The 15,651-nt window shown below is 32.7% G+C and overlaps 1 protein-coding gene across 3 annotated transcripts in view; it reads right to left on the reverse strand.

Annotated features, from left to right (window-relative positions):
* Positions 1-15,651, reverse strand: part of LOC127712617 (protein strawberry notch homolog 1-like) — a 61,256-nt gene that overhangs the window by 45,091 nt on the left and 514 nt on the right. For all 3 annotated transcript variants that reach the window (XR_007987210.1, XR_007987209.1, XM_052219160.1), the window contains exons 2-12: positions 14,596-14,703; positions 13,464-13,598; positions 12,464-13,159; positions 5,546-5,663; positions 4,780-4,989; positions 4,061-4,145; positions 3,741-3,831; positions 2,691-2,852; positions 1,922-2,057; positions 1,478-1,583; positions 651-804 (exon numbers count right to left, since the gene is read on the reverse strand). Coding sequence is in view for 1 of the 3 variants with exons in the window: in XM_052219160.1 (XP_052075120.1) it covers positions 651-804; positions 1,478-1,583; positions 1,922-2,057; positions 2,691-2,852; positions 3,741-3,831; positions 4,061-4,145; positions 4,780-4,989; positions 5,546-5,663; positions 12,464-13,159; positions 13,464-13,598; positions 14,596-14,703 (2,001 nt within the window). In the remaining 2 variants the exon portion in view is untranslated. The remainder of the gene's footprint in view (positions 1-650; positions 805-1,477; positions 1,584-1,921; positions 2,058-2,690; positions 2,853-3,740; positions 3,832-4,060; positions 4,146-4,779; positions 4,990-5,545; positions 5,664-12,463; positions 13,160-13,463; positions 13,599-14,595; positions 14,704-15,651) is intronic.

Consider the following 15,651-nt stretch of genomic DNA (forward strand, 5'->3'; position numbering starts at 1 on the left):
TAGTACAATTTCAGAAAGATCCATACACTTACACACAAGTTATTGTCATGAAACTAGAAAAATGCTTGTTTTTTGCCCCTTTTTTGGCCCCTAATTCCTAATATTTTGAGGCAATTACCCCCAAAATCAATCCCAGCATTCCCTGTGTGATATGGAACCTTGTGGTACAATGTCAGAGAGATCCATACACTAACACACAAGTTATGTCTGGAAGTTACAAAAATGCTTATTTTTGGCCCCTTTTTGGCCCCTAATTCCTTAACTGTTGGTACCATAACCCCCAAAACCAATCCCAACCTTCCTTTTGTGGTTTTGAACCTTATGGTAAAATTTCATAGAGATCCATTCACTTAAACTAAAGTTAGAGTGCGAAAACCAATGTGTCTTCGGACGACGCCAACGTCATACCAATATACATCCGCGGTCGTATAAAAATCAATGGTTATTGTTTACTCCATGTTTTTGTCCATTTAGGTTAAAGGTTTTGAAGTCATTCACAACTGTCTGACCTAAAACTTCAAATATAGTACACATATAGTATTAACACATGTCTTTCATTGGTGACCATATGTTGACCTCTAGAAATCTTGTGATGTTATCTCATAGATGTTTCCTTCAAATCCCATTTTATTGATCGAGGTAACATTTACCATTTTCACACTTTTGTTGTAACATTTGATAAAGTTCTCCTCTAATGGAATGTCTTCTATCCTGAATGTAACACCCTGGAAACTCAGCTGCCTGGCAATATACATCCCTCTTAGCTTCATTTCCATGGCAACCAGTTCCATAGCACCAACACCTCTACAAATAAGATTAAAAGTCCTTCTAGTAACACTGCATTTGAATTCAAAACCAGAATTTTATTTTGTCTTATTTTTAATAGTTTATAGCTGAAATTCCAGTGGCAAATATTTATGTTGTCTTGCTAAGCATACCCCACTAGTAATTCAAAGTATCGGAACACAGGGAAAAGATTTCTGACAGATCTGAAAAGCTGCTGCCCAAAATAAATATGAAGTAATTCTGTTCAGGAGATCAAAAAGTACCATCAACACATTCAAAAAGTGCTGATAAGTTCCAACTCATCAGTTAAGCGGCAGACCAAATATAAGGTCATTCTGTTTCCTAGTTTCTGAGAAAATTGTGAAGAAAATATTTGTTGAATGTACAGACGAAGAGCCCTATTGATAAAGTGATTGCAATAACAACTGGTAGGATATTCAAAAAGTGTGGACCAGAAGTGGTAAAACCTTTGTCATAAGAAATCTTATATTCATAAAGGTGTATTAGATAGGATAATCAATTCAACTTCAGCAATGGAAGAGTTTAAAAAGTTCTTTAACATGTAGTGACTAAACTAAGATGTGCATGTGTTTATAAATAGTGTCATAAAGTGATTTAAGGAATTTTCCTGTTGAGTTCTCTGCCTTTTAAAAATAATACAATACTTTATTTATTGCATCAAAATGTATACCTTCTTTCAACTGCTTGAATAAAGTCACTAAATTCTTTAAATGGTGTTCCTGGGCCCCAAAGTCCAAGTCGAGTCATGTAAGCCATATTCTTTGGTTCAGATGCACCTAAAAATCATAAAAGCAATATAATAGTCAATCATGTAAATCTAGATTCAAATCGTCAAAGCAAAGATATAATTCTGTTTACATGGTAAAACAGCAATAATACCCTCAGGTTTCAAAAATTAAATGTGGTTACTGTTAAATAAAAGTTTATTAACTCTTTTAGCCTTAAAAATATATTTCATGTCTATCATTCTCCTTTCCTTTACAAGTTTAGATGCATTCTCAACATATCCATTTCAAGTTACAATTCAGATGTCATCTGAAATATATATCGTTGAACAAGGACAAAAAAGTGTATTCACAGAATTTATGACTAAAGTCAATACTATATATATTACCTGTAGCACTGGCATACACAATCCTGGCTTTAGGTAATCTGTTTTGTAATTCTAATACTGTCTGTCCTGTTTTAGTTGGTTTACTAGAACCTGTTGGACACAAGTTCTTGGCTTTGTGACATTCATCAAAAACAATCTGACACTACGTTAAGAAAAATAGATACACTCTCTTTGTTTTTTTATTAGTGTTATATACATACAGCATTTCTAATTTTAATATACCTGTAGCTCTAACTTGCAAGTACTGTTAATTTTTTTCTCAAAGAAAAAAAAAAATCTTAACTTCAGAGCTATCAATTGCATATCTACTTGAATAGCTGGTTTAGAAATCTATTTGATAGGGCAATTGAGGAAAAAATATGTAGGGTTGTAATACATTTTTTTCATACTCCTCATCCATGTAAATTTAATCAGAAAACATAATATTCACATTTTTAAAAATGACATACTACTACCTGTACCAGCAATGCATTATTCTAGTGCTTTCCAACACCAATATTCTGTCTTTTTATAGAAAAAACACAGAGTTCTCTAAATCTTGTTTTCCCTTGTGGTCCTTGAAGAAAATCTGCTAGTCCTCACTATTATTTCTATTGCAAAATACCACAAAAGTGTCAGTCCTATGAAAATTTTGTGGTCAAAACCTTCAGACCACCACTTTTCAAGAACTCTGAAAAACCTATTTTAACCAAATTCAATACACATTTGCAGTATACAAGGAACAAGTATAGACACTATTTTCAATAACGACATATTTTATAAAGGATACAACACCATCAAAATCTTTTCCACACCATTTCAGCAGTTGTTTTAATCTGGTATTGTATTTCCCACCTGACTGACTCTCACCAATCAGAGAGGAGTAAGTAGCAAATATCACACCTTTCTTAACGCTGCCATTTTCTTTTGATGATATTTTTGCATATTTTAACTGAAACAAGAAAGATTGATTTCTTTACATACATAACATACTATACATGCAATATAACTTCTGTTCAGGGTGTGAAGAAACGAAAACCTTGAAAACAAGTGGATCAGTCTATACTACAAATGTTTATTTTAAATTGAGTTATGAATTTTGGTCTGGCATGTAATTTAAAATAAATTCTCAACTCAGAAAACTGTTAAATATTGTAACCAATCAGACATCAGTTGTCAAATGGTCATCTATGGTAATTATGTAAATGTTCCTACTACTTCTCTTACTTGTTAACAATCTGTTCTATTTGCTGGGGTTGATAACATCCCATAATTAATAACGATCCCACATTATTATAAATTGACAACACTTTGTAATAGGTCTTCATGGTACTTTATTCCCCCCCCCCATACAGTATTCAAGATTTACTATACATACATGACATAAGAAGTTACTATCATAACCAGATAACTATGAACATAAATATCTGGTATAAATTCAATTATGACACTGATATTAATTTTCCTTAACCTTATTGAAAGCAGGTCATTACAGATGTTTCTCTTACTTCTGTAGTAATAAACTTGTAACGTCTTTCTCTGTATTTAATGAAAGTTGCCCATTATTCAAAGCAAAAAACTGTTATACTTTTTACAATTTTTTTATTACAGTTTTATTCAATTGCCAGACTCTTTCATTAATCTATATTTTTATCATGTTTACTGTCTAACATGTCTAATATAGTTTAGTGATATTGCACAAAGATTCTAGAACTTCCACTTCATGAAATTCCAATTCATTGAATCTTAAGTCTGCTGTCTTTTGACATTTGAAGTTTTTTTTTTAAAACAATAAAAATTACTCTGTTAAAAAAATAATAATTTTGCCAATAACACAAACCTTATTCAATGAATGAACCTCTATTCTGCCAGCACCTATATCTCTCAAATCTCTCTCTGCATCAACCTTCAAGTCATTTGACACACTCAACCTGCATAAATAGAAATCATTATATTTAGATTTCAGACAATATTATCTCTTGTTTCTTAAATTAACAGACATTGACATCTCAAGCATCTATAGAGAAAGTCCTAATACTTTTTTTTCTTGAAATTCCAACTGGTTGACACAGCTGTTTTTTTATAATTATATAAGTTAGTTCAGGATAATTTATACTGTAGATTTACCATTGATACCAATTTTCTTTTTTTCATACATACCATATTGCTCTCTTTCTACCAAGTAAATAATTCTCATATATGACACCTGCAACAGTTCTTCCTTTACCTACACCGGCACCATCACCTGTAAGTTATATATAACATATCATTTATTAATCATTATTTACTACAGGTAGTTCTGTCATAATGTGAACATTTTTTAATTCTACATTATTCTATAACTGTATCTTAGAAAGCAACCATATAGATGTCAATGATTTCCCTGCTTTGACCAATTTAAATTTATTCATAGGTTTTGTTAATTGTTGAAGGCCACATATGATCTCTGTTGGATAGTTGTCTTACTGGCAATCATACCACATCTTCATCTTTTATATTCAGGGCTATTCCAGAAAAAAAATGAATGAGGGGGTTGGAAGGCATTTTATATTAATAATACATGGGTGATGGATATAAGAGCAACTTTTCACATTATAATGCACTATCGTTCTCTATTACAATTGTCTGGGATGCAGGTGCTAAAACAAAACTGCCTTCCAACCCCAACCCCACCCCCTTTACATTTTTTTCTGGAATAGCCCTCATTCAATAAGGCCATGCACATGTTGTATAAAATACAATGTACTGTATTGCAAATATACAGATTAGTAAACTTGCATTTTTTAAGCTATTTAAAATTATGATGGCATCTTAACATTTTTATAAATATTTTGGTCATTTAACAAAAATCCATTTACAAAGTGATATTTAGGCCTTACCTATCAAGAAACCAGATCTGTCTCCACTTGGCAAAATAACATTATGTCTCTGGCAGGCATACACAATAGCCTCTAACTGAAGGGCAGATAACTCTCCACATTCTATGGTTATATCTGGTATAGCCAACTTGTACCAGACATCCTGAGGCTCTACACTGGACAGAGAACTAGTTTCTACTACTGGATCTGGATGTTTGATTCCTAAATTTACTGTAAATAGTGAAAACATCCTTTTAAATACAAAATCATCTTTAATATATAAATAGCTTTATTTACTTTCGTAAAACCAATAATTATCAATTTCTTTTGTTCATGGCCTTCATATTTCAAATACTCAAATTAATTGTTCCGTAGTTTTTCAATGTGCCTTGTTCAGTTGTTTGTTAATGTGCCAAGTCCAAGATTACCAATTAAAAAAATCCACAAACCCAAGATTTGTGAAATTGTGTATAAACCATAAAAATTGGAATCCCTTATTATACAAAAACTTTATGTGTACCCTGTACATAGTGCCCTACCAAGAAACTTCATGGCAATTTCCCTAGGGTATTTCCTTTATCTGGTATGAACTACTTAACTAAGTACATTACCTGTCTACTGTCCTTGATGAGCTGAACTTTCATATGATATGCACCAGTTTTTTGTGTAAACCAGTTGAACACGTTTAAAGGAAAGAATCTTTTTTTACTACTTTGAACAAATGTACATTTTTTTTTAGAAGAAGCAACATATTTCACCAAAGAATTCTGACTAATATTCTACTTACATTTTGTAGGCATATAATTAGCATAAGTTTCAGCATGTCCTAATTCTTGAACTTCTTCTTCTACGTCATCATCATCCAGTGGATTTGCATTTGAAACAAAACTGGTGCCAAGAGTTTGCTGTTCAAAATAAAAATAACCAACATATAATAACAGAGATCATTTTCTTTTAACTTTTTCTTTTTTTGTTTGTATGTTTTGTTTATTTTTGTATTGATCTGTTAAACCAAGTAAAATATTCAAAGTAAACATGGTAAAGTCCATTAAAATTCCATTCGATTCTGGAGGAGAAAAATTTGTATGTATAATTTCCCCCCAAACCTGTTACTAAGCTTTAGTACATGTAGTACATTGCGACTTTAAATCCTGAAAAATGTAACTTTTATGAGTGAATAAGAAAAAATCAAACATGTAGTTTTTTGACAGTTTATACAGTTATATGGATGTAATTACTAATATCTATTGTATTAATTTATATATGGGCAATAATTTGGTATTGGGACCGTTTCCGATAACGATAGAAAAGTGATAAAATATTGTATTTTGTTGAGAGAAATTGTTGCTCCACCATCAAATGCTATTATTTCTATTAAAATATAGGTGCTTTCTAATCTCCCCTAGAGAGAATTTGAAATAAACAAATGTTTAAGATTATCAGGCCACTTTTGTATGTCGTTTCTTACTGTTATTTTCGCTTCCGAAGTGCGTAACGCTGCCCGATTTAAAGATAATCGTCGCCTGCAAAATCGTAACTTTTGCTTTCAAATAATCAAGAACATCGATCAAAAAGAATAGTCAGAATAAATTGCTGAGAACTTTAAGTATTTTTGTAGCAGGTGTAAGAAAAGTAGCGTTACTTTGGTTTCCGGTTTCGTAACGCAAATTTTAGATGGTGTAGTCTGCTTTATTGTACTTGAATTATTCATAACAATATGCAAATATGAACTCTCGCGAGATGTTCAAACAGGTAAATCATTGATTATTTACATTCTAGTTTTGTTCTTCGTAATAATTAAGTTAGAAAATGACGTTATCGTTATGCGTTACATTTCACACGAAACAGAAGTCCAGTTATTTCCTTTTTTTTATTAAAATTGTTTTTGTCGTTCAGTCCAAATCATTTCCGGTCATACGTGAAACGCGTGGCTAACATGTGATTAAGCTAATACGGCCGGGTATATGAAATATTAGGTCTAAGCATTGTTTTTGTTTCCAACAGGATAGTAGCAAGCATATTATGTAGACTGTTTTCATATTGTTTAAAAAAGGAAAATACAATTTTCAAAGAGATCGCGCCGGGGGTCTATTATTTTTCCTACGTGCATAATGTTACATACGATCTTGAGTGAAAATAAATGCCCAATGGCATGACAAAATCGATTTCTTATTCGAGGGACGTTACAACACACTTTGTTTCCGGATAACGATGAAAAGGGTCCTTGGAAAATTCGATTGATACATTACGTTTCTTATCATTCTGCCGATGCTCGTTGAATTGATTTTGCATTAGCAGTAAATTGTACTTGATATTTTAGGTAAATAAAGCTAATTTAAAAAAATACACTTGGAATGTACAGAGTTGGTATCTTTGTCACAATTTTTTTTTTTTTTTAATTTTAATCATATTCTGCAAACACTTTTCAAAAATGCAATAATATTGTCAAAGGAGAAGTAAACTTTTACCATGCATGACTTGAAAGGAAGTACTTTATCGATTTTAGCCCACTAAAGAAGGTTAACAAAAAAATATGTGGAAACCATGTAGATGGTGTACAGGTCACAGATAGCACATGATGCCTATTATAAGATTTTAATTCCAAGTTAAAAGTTTTTTACTTTACTGGATTAATAGGAATTTGACATTGGAATTAATTGTATAAAACTGGAATTTCAAAACCAATAAATACATTTTTTTGGCTAAAACATCAAGATACAACGATTATGGTATCCTGTATCAATAAAGAAAACGTTGAAATTTCTGAATAAATTGCACTAATTTTTTTCAAAACAAACACATATTTAGGAGTTTAATAGTAATACTATTACATTTAAGACAGACTTTAACCAGAGATGCAAATCTAAATGCATAAGTATGCCAGTAATAAATCAATGCACGGAAACGGCCAATGTTGTATCCAGTTCAGTTGTATGCGTCACAATTTCATAGCTTTTCAAAAGTGTTATTTCCCTTCAGGTAAGTAGTGCCGGTTCACTGCCTGCATGGTAAATATATCAAAACACTTTTCTTTTCAACTTAAAAGTAACATTTTGCTTTGAAAATATGTTCACCTAGATATCAAATTTGCCATAAAACATTGCATGAAATAACATGTCACTTTAATGTTGACATGTAAAATAAGCTTTTTACAGTTGCCCTTGCTGAAAGGAACTAGGGTTCTGTTTAATCTAAGGACTTGTGACTTTGAAGATCGGTCATAATTTGTATTGAATGATAAGAAGTTACCATCAAACTTGTGACCTTTAGAGAAACGAGTCTAATAACAACTTACCAGATTTTTTTTTTTAATCAGATTTATATATTTGTGGTCACAAATTTTGGAAAGAAATTTAGTGAAATAAACTAGGCTATTCTTTTTGGTATATGAGGTTTTTGGTTATATTTCTGTAATTCATGGTACTTAATTGTAATTTTCCAGCAGTTGTAATGAATGGGTGTAAACAATTAATATAGGATTTCATTGAATTTCTATACACCCACAAAATAATGTTTTGTATATGGAATCTTGTCTTTATAAAAAAGAAGATGTGGTATGATTGCCAATTAGACAACTCTCCACAAGAGACCAAATGACACAGAAATTTACAGCTGAGCTATAGGTCACCTTACGGCCTTCAACAATGAGCAAAGCCCATACCACATAGTCAGCTATAAAAGGTCCCGAAATCACAAACGTAAAACAATTCAAACTTTTATTGGATATAAGAAGATTTGGTGTGAGTTCCAATGAGACAACTCTCCATCCAAGTCAAAATTTATAAAAGTAAACCAATATAGGTCAAAGTACGGTCTTCAACACGGAGCCTTGGCTCACACCGAACAGCAAGCTATAAAGGGCCCCAAAAATACTAGTGTAAAACCATTCAAACGGGAAAACCAACAGTCTAATCTATATAAAAACATGCAACTGAACTAGTATACATATTTGTTTAGGGGCCAGCTAAAGGACGCCTCCGGATGCGGGAGTTTCTCGCTGCATTGAAGACCTATTGGTTGCCTTCAGCTGTTGTCTGCTCTATGGTCGGGTTGTTGTCTCTTTGACACATTCCCCATTTCCATTCTCAATTTTAAATTTTACAAAAAGCAAGGGACAGGGTGGACGTTACAAGATACTACTTATACTGTGGATAAAATGGACATCACTCACATATTGGATGTTCAAAACATTAATATGTTTGTTGGATTATGCTTTTTGTTTTGTGTTCAATAAAATTTAGAAATTTAAAATGTCCTGCATCTTTCCAATTGAATCAAAAGTGAGAGCTGAGAAAGTGCCTCCCAACACCCCATACATTCACTTCTGGAACAGCCCTTTATAGAAAAGTACATTATATTAGATAAGTAGCACTAGCTAGATCTCCTAGTTTTTACAGTGCTTGAATTTTCTGGTTAGTGACGCATAAGCACAAAGTGTTAACCATCCAATTGTGTTACTGAGCTAGCTACCACACTGCATTGGGTTTATAAGGGCATGAAGGGTTAGTAGGCACATGTGCTACATATAAAAGTGTACAAGAATTATAACAAAAAGCAAGAGAAAATACATTGGTAGTCAAAATCAGTAGATGCAAGTCGGCGCCCAAAATAATTTATTATAGTGACATCCTAAAGTGCCCTTGTTTCTATATTCTCAATAGTTTTTATTGTCTATTGGAAAAAATTATCAAAAACAGTCCTAAATTTAAAAACCAAAGTTATAAGTAACATTATCAAGAAAAAGTTTACTGTACAGATTATTTTAAGCTGATTTTCCAATTAAAATAAAACTAAAGAACTGCTTTCTGTTTCTTATGGTTTCCTGTCGCGTTTAAAAAAATCCTTAATTTAACATTGAAAATAGATTTTAAATATTAACATGAAGCAAGTAACACTAGTAATGGTGTTCATTTATGTCTTTTGAAATAAATTGTGCAAAATAAAGAAAATAAAGTTTTGTTTCCTGTTTGGTTTCCTGTCACGAAAACGGTGAATCAAAATGGATTAATTTTTCCTCGAAAAAACCCACTTGTTCCATTAATACTATTCTCACACCAACACAACCCACAGAATAAAAGTTAAAGTTTTAGAACTTAAAAAAAAAGATACAAAAAGAAACCAAAGGCCGAATACCAAATTATTGCCCATATACATATTTTTCTGAACTTTTTAATAGTTTCTGTTCAAAATTATTTAGTCAATTAGCGGATCTGTTTTATTTAACCAAAATATTTAAATATTCCTACATGCACATGAAGCTTCATGAAGCCTGACAGGTTCTAAAATTAACTTTTTGACAGTGTTAGCCAATTGGGCCTCTACTGATAGAAAAATTTCGGTCTGAGAAAAAACTTGTAAGTACAGCAATAGACTGGCAAAGCAAGTCTTCCAGCATGGTGGCTAGGTACACATCACCATAAGGTTTGGGGCCTCTCAATCAGCCTATTTCCATGCACTTTAATTGAATACTGCAGAAGACACAGTTTTTTGTCATTGATGTTTATTTGAATTTTCCTGATACAATGTAAATAATGTCTGGGAAACTTAGTTATTTTTACTTTTGGTCTCTTGAATACTACTGCTGAGGCATCACTAATTAGACATTATTTGTTGAAGTGGTGCATCAGAATTGTGAAGTTGTACATGTATTTAATGTTGGTTTTTTTGAATTTAGGAACAAAAGTCAACAAACAAACTGAATAAAATGCTCCGCTGGGCGCAGCTTGATACGACCGCAGAGGTCAAACCCTGTACAGTTGGGGCAAGTATGGACACAACATTCAAGCTTGATACAGCACTGAATTTGGATTGTGATTAAATATTTGACACAGCATAGCTTTCTGGACACAGAATGAATGTGGTCTAAGAACTTAGAAATTTTTAATTTACCTATTCAAACCATATCATTATTATTTGCTTTTATATATAAATCAGAAATAACCAATTTAAAATGGAAAATTTTAAAGAAAAAAAAAATCCCTCCCCCAAATTTTTTGAACCCCCTTATGATTCATCACCCCCAAACTCAATCCCAGCCTTCCCTTTGTGGTATGGTACCTTGCAGTACAATTTCAGAGAGATCCATACACTTGAACACAAGTTATTGTCTGGAAACAAGAAAAATGCTTGTTTTTAGGCCCCTTTTTGGCCCCAAATTCCTAAACGTTTAGGGCAATTACCCCAAAACTCAAACCCAGCTTTCCCTTTGGGAGATGGAACCTTGTAGTACAATTTAATACATATCCATACACTTACACACAAGTTATTGTCCTGAAACTAGAAAAATGCTTGTTTTTTGCCCCTTTTTGGCCCCTAATTCCTAAAATTGCCCCCAAAATCAATCCCAGCCTTCCCTTTGTGGTATGGTACCTTGCAGTACAATTTCAGAGATATCCATACACTTGAACACAAGTTATTGTCTGGAAACTAGAAAAATGCTTATTTTTGGAAACTTATTCCTAAACGTTTTGGGCAATTACCCCCACACTCAATTCCAGCTTTCCATTTGTGATATGGAATCTTGTAGTACAATTTCAGAAAGATTCATACACTTACACACAAGTTATTATCATGAAACTAGAAAAATGCTTGTTTTTTGCCCCTTTTTTGGCCCCTAATTCATTAAATTTTGAGGCAATTTCCCCCAAAATCAATCCCAACATTCCGTTTGTGATATGGAACCTTGCAATTGTGGTACAATGTCAGAGAGATCCATACACTAACACACAAGTTATGTCTGGAAGTTACAAAAATGCTTATTTTTGGCCCCTAATTCCTTAACTGTTGGTACCATAACCCCCAAAATCAATCCCAACCTTCCTTTAGTGGTATTGAACCTTATGGTAAAATTTCATAGAGATCCATTCACTTAAACTAAAGTTAGAGTGCGAAAACCAATGTGTCTTCAAACAACGACGACGCGGACGACAACGCCAACGTCATACCAATATACACGACCACAAAATTTTTTTGTGGTCGTATAAAAACAAGCTGGATTTTACAGATTAATCATGTTTATATAAATTTAACAAGATATTCATAATTCATCTGAATTTGAATGTTTGATGTTTTTTTCTTTGGCATTGTCAATTATCATGACTGTGGTTTCCTTCCTAAACATTGTAGGGTCATGATTAAATTTTTTAATTTTAATTTTTTTTTTACACAATCCAGATATCATTTTTTTCACAGATTCTGGTATCATAAATATCATGCATATTGCTTTACTGGAAGTCTGCTATTCATGCTATTTGCAACTTGTAATTTAACAAGAGATGACAATTTATGTGGTTTTGATTAAAACTGTTTCATTTGATTAATAAATATGTTAGGTGTTGCAACCAACAACATTTTGGTGAATTATCTTTAGAAGAAATCCTCATAAAACTATGAGTCAGAGCTCAAAATCAGGGTTGTTCAAGAAACCCCCGACTTGTTTGGTGTTCTCCATTTTACTGGCCAACATGACGACATTTCCATTTTTCATATATATCTAAGAGAACAGTTGCAGCCATTATCTATTAAAGAATTTATTTCAGTCCATGTCAGTTTTAAGCAAGTACTATTTGTTTCAATTTGGTTAATTTAAAAGTTTATCTTGGGAATATTCAATATTGTCACATGTACAGTACCCTTTAACCCTAATGTTTATTTAACCAGATCCTTTAACTCATAATGTATAACTCCTTGAAACAAAAAAACGTACCTGACTCATGGATCTATGCATTCCAGCAATATTCTGTGTAACAGACTTCAGCTTCAAATCCTGATTTGACCACAGCCGGGAAATATCTTTCTGTGTGATGTTTGTCTTAATATTAGACATTTCGCCGTTAGGCAAACTGTTACTGTTCATATTGGGCATACTTGGACTGTGTAACATTGTTGGTATATTACTTTGTAAAGTGTGAGGTACATTTTTATTTAACAAAGACACAGCTGCACAATTACTACTGCTGGGGAACACTTTGCCACCTGCAAACACTCCTTGGTTTATAAATTGCACAGGTGAATTTGTACTACGGACAATGTTTGGTTGAGTGTAAACCACATGACTAGAAGGAATATCGGACGGCCTCGTCTTTGCGATGCCATTTGTAATTATGATCTTCTTTCCAGCTAAATTGCTTGGAATTGAAGGGTGTAGTCCTAAGCCACTGTTAGCATTAAATCTAATAGCTCCAGATCCTGGTAGATTTGCCAGGTTAATTGCACTTGGATTATTTGCATTACTACCCACTCTGGTAATCTTGATAATTCTTGGTTGTCCACCTTGTGTAGATGGCTGAAGTTTTATCTGTTGTGGTTTTTGTCCTACATATTGACCTGTTGGAGGAACTCTTATAATGGCAGGAGATGAAGATGTCTTGTGGAGAGCTCCTCGACTGTTGGAAAATATAACCTGAAAAAAATATTTACTCTTAAAATACAAGTAAGCCCCCTTTATTTAACCATGTTGAACAAAACTAACAGCACACATGACCAAATGGCACAACACCTAACATTTTTTCTATATTATATTAATTTCTGAATATATTAAATACACTCAATTCATTTATAAAAACCAAGCATTTGTTTGAATTGCTGATTGAATCAAAGCAACAAAATGACAATATGCGTACATGTTAGTTGCATAAGAAATCTACATTTTGCTTTATCATTGTTTATTTAATATCATAAGCTTTTAAATTGATTTAATGACTTACCGGACTAGATCTTTGATTAGTGTACACCTGATAATTTGTTGTAGCCAACTGTTTCAAAGCATGAGAAAACACATTAGGATCTGGGACAGGCTCATGTCGTATATATTGGTTTTGGCTTATCAGTAAGTTAGGATCCTGCAATACAATTTACCTTTAACTACAGATATGTTCATAATTTAACAGTGTACAAAGTAGAATACAGAACAGATATGACTTAGTTAAGATTACCCATAGAAGAGGGGACTGTAGGATAATCACTCCTAATATGTTAGTCTTGTGGTTTTTTTTAATTTTAGTTCATTTATATGTTTTGGAGTTTAGTATGATGTCTATTTTCACTGAACTAGTACATATTTTTTATTTAGGGGCCACCTGAGGCCCACCTCCGGGTGCTGGATTTTCTCGCTGCGTTGAAGAGCCATTGGTGGCCTTCAGCTGTTATCTGTTCTTTGGTCGGGTTGTTGTCTCTTTGACATGTTCCTCATTTCCATTCTCAATTTTAATAGTTATTGTAAATTGTGTGACTATTAAACCAAAGTCTCCCTTTTCCAAACACACACATATTATTTTTACTCAAGACCTGATAGTTATTGATTTACATGAATGATTGTTATGGAATTAGCCGTGTTAGTTTTTTTGCAACATTGCACATGTTGCATGATGGTTTTGGTGTATACTCTTTGATGTGAATATTCAATTAAATGTTATAGTTTTCGTTAAGGTTTTTTATTTTTTTTGTAAAATTATTGATTTTCAAGTATTGAGAGAAACTTCTAGTTACTCACAGCAAACAGAGAGCTACAAGACTTTTGTAGTTGAAAAGTCCACAAATACATCTCAACTGAAAAGGGACTTTGTCTGTTTAATTTCCCATTTCCTATTTCATTGAATTAAAGTACATGTATTAAAAAAGTATAACAAAATACTGAACTGAAAATGGGAAGTCCATAAAAACAGACTAAATGGAACACTATAAATCAACAGAACAAGTGGAAAACAACTGCCATATTCCCGACTTGGTACAGGCATTTTCTGAAGAATGGTGGGTTAAGCCTGGTTTTATAGCTAGATTAAACTAGAAAATCAAAACATACAAATTGAGGTATACTTTAAGAGTTACACAATTGCTTACTGTATACTGTACAGGTTCTGGTGTTGGCTCTGGAGCTGAAAAATCAAACTCATCACCTGTTATGCCTGATTCATCCAAAGCTGCAGACAAAATATCTGTAAATGGGTTCTGTAATAAAAAAAAATTGACAATATTAAGACTTTTTATCGATGCCATTAACATATTCATCAATTTTGTCTCCAGTTTGGTCTGTTATGAGCAACACGACAGGTGCTGATCACATGCTGCTTACCCTTCTGGACCACCTGAGGTCAATCCTGGTTTTTGATGTGGTACTGTTGTTTGTCTCAGTGTTTGTCTTTTTCTTTTTTAGCCATGGCGTGGTCAGTTTATTTTCGACTTATTGAGTTTGAAAGTCCCTTTGATATCTTTTGGCTCTATTTGTAGGAAGTAGTCATTAGTTTATTACAATTTTAGAATTTTGGATGTCCAGGTGAAATTGGATGTATCTGCGGATATCTATCCTGAATAAATCCATTTCTAATTGAATCATTTTATAATTTGTTGCACTCTATCATGATTTATAAATCTGATATAAACTGACCAACTATACATCAATCTGTTTCTTTTTCATCAACGTAGCAAGAATGTATAAAACATATCTAGCTGACGCCAATAGCATAAGTGTATTAACACTTGTATGTAAATTTTTCTTCCAAAAATTAGGAGTCATACAAAGTTCTTATAACATTTTGCATCACAATTAAACCATTTATGTCAAAATTATAAAGTGATCATTGCCAGGTTGTTCAGAGCTAGATCTACAGTCACAACTTGCAAATTTAGCTAAATATCTCAATGTAAAGATACCTCTATTCATCATTTATTGTGGGGACTTCTGTTCAACAAGTGTTTGCAGAAACTATATAAAGTTTCGGTTGATTTGCTATAACCATGATAACAATCCTTCATCTTATTCAGAATACATAACATTACCCTTCGTAGTAGTTAGGGCTCTTCTTCTGATTCTTAATTGGTGGGTAAAGAAATAGGACTTTTGTGGTCATAAAAATTTACTTAGTACTCGGAAAATGAAATTTGTGCTCGGAACACCAA

The sequence above is a fragment of the Mytilus californianus genome, unplaced genomic scaffold (genome assembly GCF_021869535.1).
Source record: "Mytilus californianus isolate M0D057914Y unplaced genomic scaffold, xbMytCali1.0.p SCAF_8, whole genome shotgun sequence".
Classification (NCBI taxonomy): domain Eukaryota; kingdom Metazoa; phylum Mollusca; class Bivalvia; order Mytilida; family Mytilidae; genus Mytilus; species Mytilus californianus.